Source organism: Chionomys nivalis, chromosome 19 (assembly GCF_950005125.1).
Source record: "Chionomys nivalis chromosome 19, mChiNiv1.1, whole genome shotgun sequence".
Classification (NCBI taxonomy): Eukaryota; Metazoa; Chordata; class Mammalia; order Rodentia; family Cricetidae; genus Chionomys; species Chionomys nivalis.
The window spans coordinates 55,506,711-55,520,075 of NC_080104.1; the positions used below are offsets into that span (position 1 = coordinate 55,506,711).

The 13,365-nt window shown below is 53.1% G+C and overlaps 2 protein-coding genes across 2 annotated transcripts in view; one reads left to right on the plus strand and one right to left on the minus strand.

The window, feature by feature from the left end:
* Positions 1-5,420: 5,420 nt before the first annotated feature.
* Positions 5,421-13,365, plus strand: part of Tspear (thrombospondin type laminin G domain and EAR repeats) — a 143,499-nt gene continuing 135,554 nt past the window's right edge. Inside the window, exon 1 of the mRNA XM_057751529.1 lies at positions 5,421-5,505. Within this exon, the coding sequence (XP_057607512.1) occupies positions 5,421-5,505 (85 nt within the window). The remainder of the gene's footprint in view (positions 5,506-13,365) is intronic.
* On the minus strand, positions 8,549-9,271 carry LOC130862127 (keratin-associated protein 10-8-like). Its single transcript, XM_057751561.1, has one exon. It carries the CDS (start codon positions 9,269-9,271, stop codon positions 8,549-8,551), a length of 723 nt encoding a protein of 240 aa, XP_057607544.1.

The window sequence follows — 13,365 nt, forward strand, 5'->3', positions numbered from 1 at the left end:
ACATGGAAATACATACGGCCAGAGTTCTGGGGAGAGAGAAGTCAGAGCTCAAGCACACAACTGTAGATTGTGTGTAGGCAGGGCTGGTAAAAGTGTGTACTCTGTGGAGGAAGAATAAAACAAGATTGGGCCTGAACACTTGAAATGTGCACAAATGTACTAAAATCAAAACCTGAAAGAAAAAATTATAAACATAAAAGTGTCAGATTCAGGGAGAAAAATGTAAGCACTCTGTAAAACCTCATTTGCATAAGACATTTTATTTTTATTTTTTTATTTTTTTGGTTTTTTGAGACAGGATTTCTCTGTGGTTTTGGAGCCTGTCCTGGAACTAGCTCTTGTAGACCAGGCTGGTCTCGAACTCACAGAGATCTGCTTGCCTCTGCCTCCCAAGTGCTGGGATTAAAGGCGTGCGCCACCACCGCCCGGCCTGCATAAGACTTTTAATATACTTCTGGGAAAACTTGGATATTTAGAAAGACACAATAAATTAGACAATGTCATGGTAAGCTGTAAGTAATATGATCAGAAAACAGGAACATGAGATATTAAACATGAGAAAAAATATAATTTCATGTGCAAAGCACATACGCACATATAGTTATACACATACAACATACACACCATACATGCCATACACACCAGACCACACACACACATACATCATACATGCCATACATGGCACACATGCCAGACCATACACAAACATACACACACAGACCACAAACATGCCACATATGCAGACAGACCTTACATATAAACAAAACATATACACACACACACACACACTCATGCATGCACACATGCCACACAAATGCACAGACCTCACACACATACACACAAAGAATTATGTTTACAATAGTGATTACATTATGCCTGTAGGAGTTCACTGATTGGCAAACTGACTGGCCACATGCTCCTATGCCTTCTGTCTCCATGATCCCAGGGATGGGATCACAGGCGTTCACTGACACATAATGGTACCAAGGCTCTGGATGCAGAGCTCCATGCTTGCGCAGCAAGCTGTTATCTGCTGGGCCATCTCCCCAGCCCGATTCCTGTAATACTTTTGCTTACTATTTAACGTTGGTTTGGGAGTTTTAAATGGAATTTTATTTTATTTTATTTTTATTTTGTGACACAGTCTGGCCATGCTGGCCTTGAACTCCTGGGCTCAAGTGATCCTTCTGCCTCAGCTTCGCAAGTAACTATGCTACAGGTGTGTGCTGTTACTCCCAGCTATGGGGCCAAGAGGTTTTTAGAGTTTGTGTAAAGACGCATATAGGTGAGAGCTGCTAAGTCTTGTTTTGTTTTTGAGACCGAGTCTCACTGAACCTCAGGCTAGCAACTCCCTCTGAAGTACAGGTTGGCCTTGAACTTGCAATTCTCCTGCCTTAGCTTTCTGCCTGCCGGGATTACAGACATGCTTCGTCACACTTGGTGGCTGATACATTTGTGTGATTATGTGTGCAGATGCATGTATGTGTGTGCAGCAGAGGACGATTCTGGGTGTCACTTCTTAGGCACTGTCCCCTTTTCTGCCCTCCTGACACTGGGTCTTTAACTGGTCTAGAAGTAAGCAAAGCTGCCTGACCAGCCAGGCGCAGGGATCTATCTGCTTGCCCTGCCTCCCCAGGGCTGCCATTACAAGCCCGTGCTGCTACACCCAACTTTCTCCACGTGGGTTCTGGGTATTGAACTCCCGTCATTGTGCTTGCAAGGCGGGTGTTCCATGGATGACGCCATCTCCTCAGACCTGTAGATGCATTTTGAAAAGCTAGTGTGTATCTGTTTTACCAAGCAGTGCTGACCTGATGCAGGCGAAGGAAATAGGGACATAGAACAGAGGGTGATGGGCACACAGGAGGGTACTATGACAGGGGAGCACGAACAAACGGGTCACACGTTGAACTCCCTGATGCAGGTGCGAGAATGAGCTGTGAAGATGCCTGAAGGTTGTCTCTCAAGACCGGTAAGTCTTCAAGAAAATATTTTTGACTAGTGGGAAGGGTGGGTTTGCTCTTCCCGAGGAGGCCAGGGCTCTCTGACACAGCAAGGACAGATTGCAGGGCATGGCCTGATTTCTGGGAGATCCAGAAAGGCATGGAGAGGGTCCGTGATCTAACTAATGCTCCTCTCTCTCTCCCTTCTTTCCTTCCTGATCCACAAGGTCTCAAGTAGCCCAGGCTGGCTTCAAGCTTGCTGTGTTGCCTAGGCAGACCCTGCACTGAGCACCCACCTCCCTGAGTCCCTGAATTACAGGAGTACACTACTGTATCTGGTTCATGGGGTGCTGGGGCCATCACACTCTAGACTGAGCTACATCTCCACCTCTTGGGAGGTTTTCTTTTCCCACTGGGCTGGGGCTGAGCTGTTCCTGCCTGAGATCTGTTAACAGGCAGAGAGCTCAGATTTGGGTGAACTGGGAAGAAGTTCAGGCCAATCACAAACATCTCTGATGTGTATCCCCTCTCATTGCTCTTGGGCCATGTCTGCGACTCTTTCTTGCATGGAATGTGGGAGAAGTGATTTCTGTGGCAGAATCAACTTGGAAAAAATTGGGAAGAAACAGGAGCCTTTTCTTCTTCTTCTTGCCAGTGTCTCCAACTGTATACAGGAAGAGGTTGGGACTCTCTTTTGCCATCGAGGGCTTAGGAGCTGGCATGCCTGCGACCTGCTGGTTTATCCAGGTCACATCTGTGGTCTGATTTGCTGGATGGCCCTTGTGAGACCCCTGTGGTGTGTTGAAGTCTCTCAGTCACTGAGGTGATGATTGTGGGGTTTCCCAGTAACCAGCACTTGCCTGCTGCTGACAACACAGGCGTGTGACCACACCACATTTGACAAGAAAGAATTTTCCCAAGGTAACATAATTTTGCTTCCTTAAACCAGGCTGTTAAAAAAAACCAATGTCAGTGTTTCATTTAATGATCAGTAAAAGAGTCAGAGGGTGTCTGTATGGAGCCCTGTCTCTGGGCCTGAGGCCCTGCACAGGTGGTAGCTGCCCATCCTGCAGAAGTCACCTCCATGCTCCACTGGGGGTGTGGCTCTGGAGGCCACCACCATGACCTGCAGCTGGGCTGGGACAAAGTGTTCCCAAGGAGGGAAAGAAACTACATGACAAGACAGCCACCTCCCACCCTCATACTAGGCTGCTGTTCCCCCCACCTCCCACCCCAGATCAAACTGCTGCTCCCCTCCCCACCTCCCACCTTAGACCAGGCTGCTGCTCGCCCCCTACCCCCCCAGACCAGGCTGCTGCTCGCCCCCTACCCCCCCAGACCAGGCTGCTGCTCTCCCCCTTCCCGCCCCCCCAGACCAGGCTGCTGCTCGCCCCCTACCCCCCCAGACCAGGCTGCTGCTCGCCCCCTTCCCGCCCCCCCAGACCAGGCTGCTGCTCGCCCCCTTCCCTCCCCCAGACCAGGCTGCTGCTCGCCCCCTACCCCCCCAGACCAGGCTGCTGCTCGCCCCCTTCCCTCCCTCAGACCAGGCTGCTGCTCGCCCCCTTCCCTCCCTCAGACCAGGCTGCTGCTCGCCCCCTTCCCCACCTCCCACCCTCAGACCAGGCTGCTCCCCTGGGAATCATGCGTCTCTCCTTTGACGGCTTTGATACCTGCTACAAAAGCTCTCACAGTGGCGTGATCCACAAAGGGACCTCGGGAAATCCTGTCACTGCTCTGTGTGTCCCACCAGGAAGGAGCAGCGCTGAGCCAGGGAACTAGTGGCGAAGCTTCCCGGGGCCAGGAAAAGTAGTTGTGTTCAAGAAGTATCTCTTCAGGGCTTTCTTCACAGATATCCTAGTCACCACAAGTCCACAGCCCTCTCACTGGGACGGAGACTGTGGATCTGGGTCTCCAGGGAGAAGGGAAGAACAGGATGCTTGTGCCCTGCACAGAGACCCTCCAGGACCCTCTCCCTTCTTTCTCTGGCCCTGTCTTGTTCTGCCCTGTTTCTCTCTTTTGTCACCCACTGAGTCAGACATTGCCCGGGAGCTGAGCTGGGACTTTCCCCCACTTCTTTCTCTCTTCTCCATCCATCTTTGTCCTCTCTCCCTTTCTGGTGTGTGGCACTCCCCTCCCCCCACATTCTCCTAAACTCTCTCTCTCTACACACACACACACACACACAAGGTCTACCATTTGCAGGCACACACACATACATACACAGGGTCTGCCATTTGCACGCGTACACACACACATACATACACAGGGTCTACCGTTTGCAGGCACACACACACACACATACATACACAGGGTCTACTGTTTGCACACGTGCACACACATACACACACAAGGCCTACCATTTTCACGCACACACACATATATAAACAGCGTCTACTGTTTGCGCGTGTACACACACATACACACACAAGGTCTACCATTTGCACACGTGCACACATGTGCATGTACACACACACACAGACACACAGGATCTACCATTTGCACGTACACACAGAGTCAGGCTCTGCCTGGGTTCTGAGTTGGGGCATTCCTTCTGAAACTGGGGAAAAGAGTGTGTCTTAGGGGCTTGGGGAAGGGGCTCCTGCTGAGCCCAAAGCCTCCCTCCGGGAACTGAGCACACAGGCAGCACACCCTCTGCAGGCCACCCTAACCCCTTTCCTCTGGAACAGCTCTCTTTAAGGATGGCTCCCCCCACAGGGGAATTCCTGAAGCCAACAGTTGACAAACCCACACACCCTCTGAGGGCTGGGCACCAGATAAAAAGCCCTCCTCAAAGCCAGCCCTCCTGGGGACGGTGTGGGACCCAGCAGGGCAGACGTGCGGCTGTCACCACCGCCTCTGAAACTGATCCTGATCCCAGCCCAGGACAGAGGACCAGATGTCCTGCAGGACCTAAGACTGACCCCCTGCTGAATGCTGAGGCATCTGGGACACCACTCCAGCTGAGGGCAGAACACGAGGTGGACCGGCAGAGCACCTGTCCCCATCGCTAACTCCTGGTCACCTGCACTGAGTCCCCTGCGACAGCACTCCACCATCCTCTGCACCCAAGAAAAACTGGTTTTCTAAGTTTTTCTGGTTTGTTCTCACTGCGCACCGCTGAAGGATCTATTTCTGTCTCTCCTTCAGGAGGGTGAGCTTTGCCAATGACTAATCCCGGTCTTGAAGATTGATACTCTTGTCACCTGCACACGGGACCCAAGCCCAGCAGGGAAGTGGAGAGATAAGCCCTTGCCTGCAGCTGAAGCCCCAGCCTGCCAGGGCCACCTGCCTTTTGCTACTGCAGAACAACTAGGGGCTGTCATTGCTGCCTGGGCCACCTCTGTCCTCCTGAAGACGCTGACATGGGCTCATTGCAGTGACCACCTGGGGCCCAGACTGCCCTTTGCAGGGAATTAGTAGTGGCTGCCTCTGCAGGCGAGTGGAGCCCCTGGATGGATCTTGGGACCCGAGCCCCTCATGTCTGCCCTGCTGATGCTGTGTGTGGCACTCTTGCTTCTGGGTACCCCCCGCTGTGGCGCCCAACACTGGGAGCCCTGCACAGGTAAGGTGGTCATATGGGGACCTGGGTAGGCCATCTTTTGTGAACTCGGAGGGAAATGGAGTTGGATATGCGACTTCCTGCTATCGGGTCACTGCATTTGGTAGGATGCTGGCCTCCTAGAGAGCTGGACATGGACAGACGGTGGGGTTATAGGGGACAGGGGCATACAATAGAGGGGACCGTACAGACAGTCACAATAGAAGACATCTCTTGAGCTGCCAGATGTGGGAGGAGTTTCAAGTTTCAAAGAGCTAAGAGCAGCCATGGAGGCTTCGCATGTACTTACCTGCTTGGCTGCCGGGGAAGGCCAAGCACCTGCTTCAGGAATGAAGTCCCCGGCCCTCGGGCTCCTGGCATGGAGATGAGCTATCCAACCTGCACTTAGCAAAGCTCTGGGCCGCCACGGGCCTGGCTCTGTCCCCAGTTGAGGGAGAAACACAGGCCCAGCCCCAAACACACCCACAACCCACACCTGGGTTCAGCCTGGAGCTCCTCAGGGTGGGCTCCCGCGGGCCTCCTTCTCTTCTAGAGAGGCCACTTGGGAGCAGTAGTGATCACAGCACGCTGCCTGTCCCAACAAGAGGTCCTATTTATCAAGTCCCAATTTATGGAATAAAGAAGTAAGATGGTTAAATCTGGTAGCCAGACCTACTGGGAGATAGCAAGTTGGTGATGGGGACCCCACAGACAAGTGTGCCAGTTGGCTGTGGTTTCATGTGCATACCTCCTCCTTGGCTGCCAGGAAATGTGAGGTTTCTGCATGCACTGGGCTGCTGCTCTCTGTGACATATCCAGGAGTTGATCCCATGATCTGGTTTTGGATCACTGGCCTGCATAGATGGTGTCGTTTACAACCTAACCACAAAGCAGTGACTGGCTGTGAGTCCCAGCAATTGCCAGATCACGGGCCATGGGTGAGAAGGCCCTGGGGCCCTGATACAGGACCACAGTGGGAATCCGAGACAGAACAGAAGCCCCTGGGTCCCTGGATCCTGCTCTCTGGCAGCCATACCTGCAGTGATGGCTTTGAATGTGGGGCTTCATCAGCTGTGTTGGGCTAAGTCTGTTGTCACCGTGCAAATCGCCTGACTCCAAGCGATACCCCTTCTTGAGCGTGTAAGTGTGCCTCAGAAGGACCCTGTGCAGGCCTGACTGGGAGTCGTGAGCGCGACCATGCTTCCTGGGCCGGGATGAGTCACGAACATGTGCCTTCTTGTTCCTTGAGCCTGGGGAGCACAGCCGACCTGCACATGATAATAAAGGTTATTTATAAAGCCCTCCCCCTCTCCCCTGGAGTTACGTTTCGAATCGTTAAAAGATGACCCATTTATAAATATGGTGAGCCAGCGAGGAAATGCACATAAAAACCAGACTGATATTATGTAGCTACATTGTACGACGACGCTTGAGAGGCCAGTGAGGGTTTGCCCAGGTTTAAGTCCCTGCGGTTCTACTCTGTGCTGAACATTGAGCCACTCTGAACGTCTATGAGGGTCACAGGTGCATGCTCCATCTGTCTTCCCCTGGCCTGGGCTGCTGTGCCCAGCACGTGGGAAGTGGCGGGGGTAGGGGAGCTTCCATGAGTATTCCCAGTTGTCACTCTTGGCTTTAGAGGCCACCCGAGGAGGCCCCTCTTTGCTCTTGTCAAATGTTTCCTGGTGCTTAACGTGCAAATGGGGTGACAAGATGGGGGTCTGGTGTCAGGTAGGAAATGTCTTTGTCACTATCCACACAGCTGTCCCTGTGGGGTCTAGCAGTCTGTGTTCTTGGGACTTTCTGAGAAAGGCGAATGGCTTTTCTCTCCAGCGGGTGGCCAGCAGTATGGCGCTCAGGGCCCCCAGGTCACTGGTCTCAGACATGGTGGAGGATAGGCTGGGATAGGGGTTCAGGCACAGAGAGAGGATGTTTCACATACCTGGTGAGTGAACTCCCAGGAGGCTGCTGGCTCCTAGTGGGAACCGACTTCTCTTTCCTCTCTTTGACAGGAAGGTCCCCAGGAGAGTGGGAGGGCAGAGACAGGGTGCCACCTGTCTTCACAGCCTTGGAAGGTAGAAAAGCTTGGTGTGTGGGCAGGAGCAGAGTTCCCAAGGAGCCTTTTCCACACTGGGCACGGTCTAGGCCTGTTGGAGGTTAGAGGCCCCTGGGGTGTTAGGGTTCTCAATTTCCTGGGATTACCACCTGGGAACCTGCTCACTTCCACTCCGCTCTCTCCTGCACAGGCAGAGTAGGGCTCAGGGCTCAGAGGACACTGGTGTGAGGGTGGAGAGGGACAGAAGACCAGAATGTGGCTGTGGCCAAGAGGGTATGGCAGGCTTGTGGTTCTGGAAATGTGGGGGACTTCCAGATTGGCCCAAGGGGGTGGAAGAGAGAGAGAGAGAGAGAGAGAGAGAGAGAGAGAGAGAGAGAGAACAGAGGGTGGACAAAGAACCGTCTGCCATTCAGCTTCTTTCTCCTTGTTACCCTTCCCCCACCCCCAGGCTGTGCTCTTCGTGGGGACAGAAATCTATGAGTTGGGACATTTGAATAAAGTACTACAGGGACTCAGGATGCACTATGCTTTGGTTGTGCCACATCCCTGCTGGCTCCCTCCTGTCCCTGAACAGTTGCAATCAATCAGGGGTAGTGAGACTTGGGGATGCAGGGTTCTCTTGCCAGGGACTTATCAGGCTAGCAGCCACCAGCCACACTCCACTGGGGACTTCAGTCAGAGGCGAGACATTCCGAATCCCAAGGGTCACCTGGAAATGCTCTCAGAATATTCTTGACCCTTGCATGAGGCAGGAAGAGGGATACTCAAAGGCCAGGAAGAGAGGTTTATTAATGAGGGCAAGACATGCATTGGGGAAAGCAGAGGCATGCTGGGGATTTGGAGTGCTACCAGGCCTTTATTGGAAGCTGCAGGTGGGAGGGTGGGCACCAGCTGTTAGGGTGTGACATCGCGGAGCTGTTATGCTATATTGGTGCCAAAGCTGATGCTGCAACCAACCCCTACAGCACTGTGAGAGAAGGAAGGAGCTGAGCTCTGGCGCCCCCACAGGACAGGTCAGCAGCAGCTTGAGAGGCCACAGCAGGCCTGGCGGGAACAGACAGGGCTGCAGAGCAGGGACATGCTGGAGCAAGGCTTGCTGCAGCTGGGCTGGCAGGAGGAGGCACAGCAGGAGGAGCTGGGCACACAGCAGGCGGGTCTGCACACAGGGCGGCAGAGCAGGGACACACTGGAGCAGGGCTTGCAGCAGACAGGCACACAGCAGGATGGCTGGCAGCATGAGGGCTGGCAGCTAGACTGTTGGCAGCATGAGGAGGATCCAGAGCAGATGGGTGTGCAGCAGACGGGCTTGCAGCAGACAGGCACACAGCAGGAGGATTGACAGCATGAGGGCTGGCAGCTAGACTGCTGGCAGCATGAGGAGGATCCAGAGCAGATGGGGGTGCAGCAGACAGGCTTGCAGCACAGGGTCATGCAGCAGGATGGCTGGCAAGGAGAGCAGGTGCCGCAAGCTGGCTGGCAGCTAGACTGCTGGCAGCATGAGGGTTCACAGGAGCTAGCACAGACAGATTGGCAGCAGGGACTGGATATGCAACTCACTGGGGTGCAGATGAAGGTCAGGCAGGGGGCTGGGGCACAGCAGCTGGGAACATAACAGCTGGACTGGCAGCAGCTGGGGGCACAGCAGCTAGGCTCACAGCAGCTCTCTGGGCAGTCGTCCACCTGCCAGGAGGAGTTGGTGCAAGCATCAGAGCAGACGGACATGGTGGAGGCGGCCATGGGGGCAGGTCTGGTAAGAGCTGTGGGTGAGTGAATGTGTGAGTGAGTGAGTGTGTGAGTGCGAAGGGCTGGCTGTCAGCTTTTATACCCTGCACACGGAGTGTTGTTGGTGCAGGCAGTCCTTCACAGTGATTCTTTCCTTGTTGGTGTTTGGAACTGGTTCCTGGAGAGCCCTTCCGGCATCAGCCGGAAGATGCCATTTTGTTTGTAAATGCCCTGGCTGTGTGTTGTGCTAAGCCAGACACCTTAGCCAGCTCTACTGATGGGGAGGGGATCTGGGTAGGAGACGGCAGTGGTCAGGGACTGGGACTGGGCTCCATTGATAGGGTAGTCAGATCTGTGTTGCTGGAAAGTCCAAACATTTGAGTGCACCAAGCTGGCCCCGTCTGACCTCTTTCTCTTTGAAGTTTGCCATCAAGTCCTTGCAGGTGAAGGTGGAACTGACCCATGACTGAGGTGGGCTTTCCTTCTCTCATTTTGGCCTGGATGGAGAGACTCATCCTGGGGACTCGGTAGCTTATGGATAGTCCTCTGCTACACCTTGCTCTGGTGGCGATGGGTCTGAGGCAGGACTGGGATGGGCCTGTGCCTAAGCAGCAGTTCCTTTTGCTAGTGACCTGAGCACTCCCTGCTCTGGCTTTGATGACCTTTGGTATGCATTAAGGCTGAGGCCGGAGCCTGGTGCCTGGATGTCCTTGAACTTGTGGGGCCCCTGTGCTTCCGTCTCATTCTTGAGGGCTCATTTTCACCACAGCACAGTTCCTCAGCATTAGCCCCAGAGCTCTGTCCAGGGGCCTTGGGAGGAGCTATGGGTGGAACAGGCCTCAGTGGTCATAGTCTATCTCAGAAAGGAGAGTTGAGGTAGTCTCAGAAGGACCTCTTTCATGGGGTACTGGAACTCTAGGCAAGCCCGCAGCAGGACAGGGAACTGGGGGACTCTGTACCTTGCCATGCACCACACATTGGGGATGTAGAGGAAACCAGTCAATCAGGTTGCGGTAGACAGTCCCTGAGCTGATGGTGTTCTGTGTGAGGTGTATGTGGGGAACCTCTTTGCATGAGCTGTGGTCCTGCCAAGGTTCTGTCATCATGACTACAGTAGTTTCAACATGAAATGTCCCTCCAAAGACGTGTGGTCCCCAGCAGAGGGTGCTGGTGAAGGGTGCCAGCAATGGGGCACAGGGTGGGTACTGAGAAGCCTTTGAAGGGTTATGTTGTTCCTTATCTATCTGTGTCTTTCCTTCCATCTCTCCCTTCCCCCTTCCTGGCAACTATGAATGAGGTAAGAAGCCCTTCACCACCAACTGCTTGTGAGGTACAAGCTTCTCACCTCAGAGTTTGAATTTAGGAACTTGTGATGCCTCTGAAACCGTGGGGCCAGCTCAGCCACAGCTGCCAACTCATTCTCTTCCATTTTAGAGGCCGCCAGCTGAGTAGAGCCTGATTCCCAACACCGACACCGAAAAGTGCTTCAGGATAGGCCAGAGTGCAGTTAAGCATTTATGAGTGATTTAGACAGAGACATTGCATTGTGAGTGTCCCCAGAGAGTCTGCTGAGGTGTCTACATAGGGGCTGTATATGTGATCCTATAGCTTTCTTTGTGTGTATGTCTGTGTTCATGTGTGTGCGCACAGCGCATGCATGTGCATGTGTGTGTATTTGTGTTTGTGTGTGTGTTGTGTGAGTGTGTGTGTGTCGAGGTCAGAGGACCACCTTAGATGTTGCTCATCATATGACATCCACTTTATTTTGTTTGGTTTTTTTAATGCAGGGTCTCTCTTTGGCCTATGGCTCACCAATTGAATCTGGTTGGCTGGCCGGGGAGCCCTAATGATCTGACTGGCCTCACCTTCCCAGTGCCAGGATTTTAAAACCATGGGTTGTGGGGATTGAACTCAGGTCCTCATGTTTGCACAGCAATCACCTTACCCATTGAGCCTCTCCCCAGAACACAGTCCTAAACATTTCTGTTACCTTCCTGCAGTGTATAGGGTTTAAAGACCCAGCAAAACCTAACATTCAAGCAAACTTTAACACTCAAGCAACACACAAACTGGCTTATTTTCTCTTCTCTTCCATTTGTAAATGAAATTTTAGGGTGGTATATGAAGTGCACTGCTTAGATTTGGGGACAAACAGGAAGACAAATACAGCAAACGTGGAGGTCACAAGCATCTGGCCCTTAGTAAACACCGCTTGTTTCTTGTTTCTGACATCCGTGTCTGACCTTTCTGTAGAGAAACGCACATTATCTCACTAGGCCATTTGGATTTATTAGCTGTTTTGAAGGTGTGTGTGTGTGCGTGCGTGCCAGAGGACAGTCTCTGCTTTCACTCCCAGGGGCTCTGACCAGGCTGGAGCTCACTAAGTAGTCTAGGCTGGCTAATCAAACTCAGGTCTTCACGCTCCAAAGGGAAGCATTTGATCAACGAGCCGTCTTTCTAGCCATTCTGTAGTTTCTTGGAGGATGGAGAAACTCTATCTCTGGGTGAGGCCTTTTATCCCATGTCAGGCCCCTGAGTTCCTGTCTTTCTGTGATGTACTTCACTCCCCCCCCCCCAAGTTATTTCCACAAGCATTTTCTCTCAACAGTGAGGTTCCACTAAAGCAAGGACCTGCAGGCTTTATGAGTTTGTTTATGGCTCAGGTTTGACAGAGTAATCGTACCCTAGTGACAGTGCTCACAGTTTATTCAGACTGCCTGGTCTGAGAGGACGAGAGGGGAAAGCCACCCAGAGGTCAGGTATACACAGGGGCACTGAGTGTCTCCTGGGGCCCTACGGTCCTCAATGGGGCAGTGAGCTCCTCTCTGGGGAATTAAGAACCTCCCTGGGGCACTAAGGTCCTCCCTGGGGGCAGTGAGCTCCTCCTTGGGGCACTGAAATCCTCCCTGGGGACAGAGAGCTCACACCTGTGGCATTGAGCTCCTTCCTGGGGCAGTGAGCTCCTCCCTGGAGCACTGAGGTCTTCCCTGGGGCAGTGAGCTCCTCTCTGGGGCACTAACATCCTCTCTGGGGGCACCAAGGTCCTCCCTGGGGGCACCAAGGCCCTCCCTGGGGGCACTTTCCTCCAGTGTAGGCAGCCCAACTCTCATAGTGATACTCAGGTGGGTATCAGGGCAGGGCAGTCACTGTTAACTCAGATGTGGGTAGTAGGATAGCCCAGACGAGGAGTCAGGATTGAAGGGACTGGCACATAGTGGGGTGCTCCCTCCTGGACCCTGATTAGGCTCAGACCACACTCAAACACCTGGTTTCAGAGAGCCCCTTTACTAAGCAGGGAAGAGGCCGACTCTAAGGCAGAAAAACAGCAGCAAATGCCCTTGCAGGTGTGGTGAATTTTTAAGAGGGAAAAGGGGAGGTCTGTGTTAGAATGGGCTAGGATGTGGCAGGATGTTTTAATTGGGCTTGTTAATTAGGATAGCCCAAAGGGGGCTTTGGATTGCTGGAGTCGAGTACTTTGATAGCCCCAGGAATGAGTCTGGCATAAGAAAGCGTCTCAATAAGGGAATAGACCTTGGTGGTTAGTTTTAGGGCTGTCATCCACAGTTTGCAAGGGAGGGGGAAGGGCAAGGCCTGCCAGTGCCATGTTAGTTATGCCTGGGCCAACTAGAGTCCTTTCAAGGACTGTTGTGGTCTTGAAATGTGAACATAGGTCTCCCAGAAGCAGGAGGCCTCTGCCTCCTGGGGAGGGAGGGAGGGAAGGAGGGAGGGGCAGAGGTCTTTATCTTTTCATTGCTTAGGGTCCTCTCAGAGCCCTCCTCTGACAGATGGGTGGTGTGAAGGCAAAGTCCTGCAGAACTGGCCATGGCTGGTCGTGTTAGCTTCTTGTGGTAGCTGTGGCGAACCCCGACACATGTTGGTGAGATTCAGGGTCAGGACCAGGCAAACAAAAAGATGGGTGGACGGACGGCACTTTGGATGGGTCACATCAGCAGTGGGGACCAAGGAGCTGAAGCCCCAGGTGGGCATTCTCCTATTGGTCCCTTGACACACATGGAGTGATTAGGTGAAAGGCCAGGACTAGTTACCTCATGTTCTCCTCCTCATGGAGTGACGTGAGGGCGTAGCACCCTTCCTCGGTCTGGTGTGTT

Excerpts from the sequence above, each read along its gene's own strand:
- LOC130862127 (XM_057751561.1), bottom strand. The coding sequence starts at position 9,271 with ATGGCCGCCTCCACCATGTCCGTCTGCTCTGATGCTTGCACCAACTCC.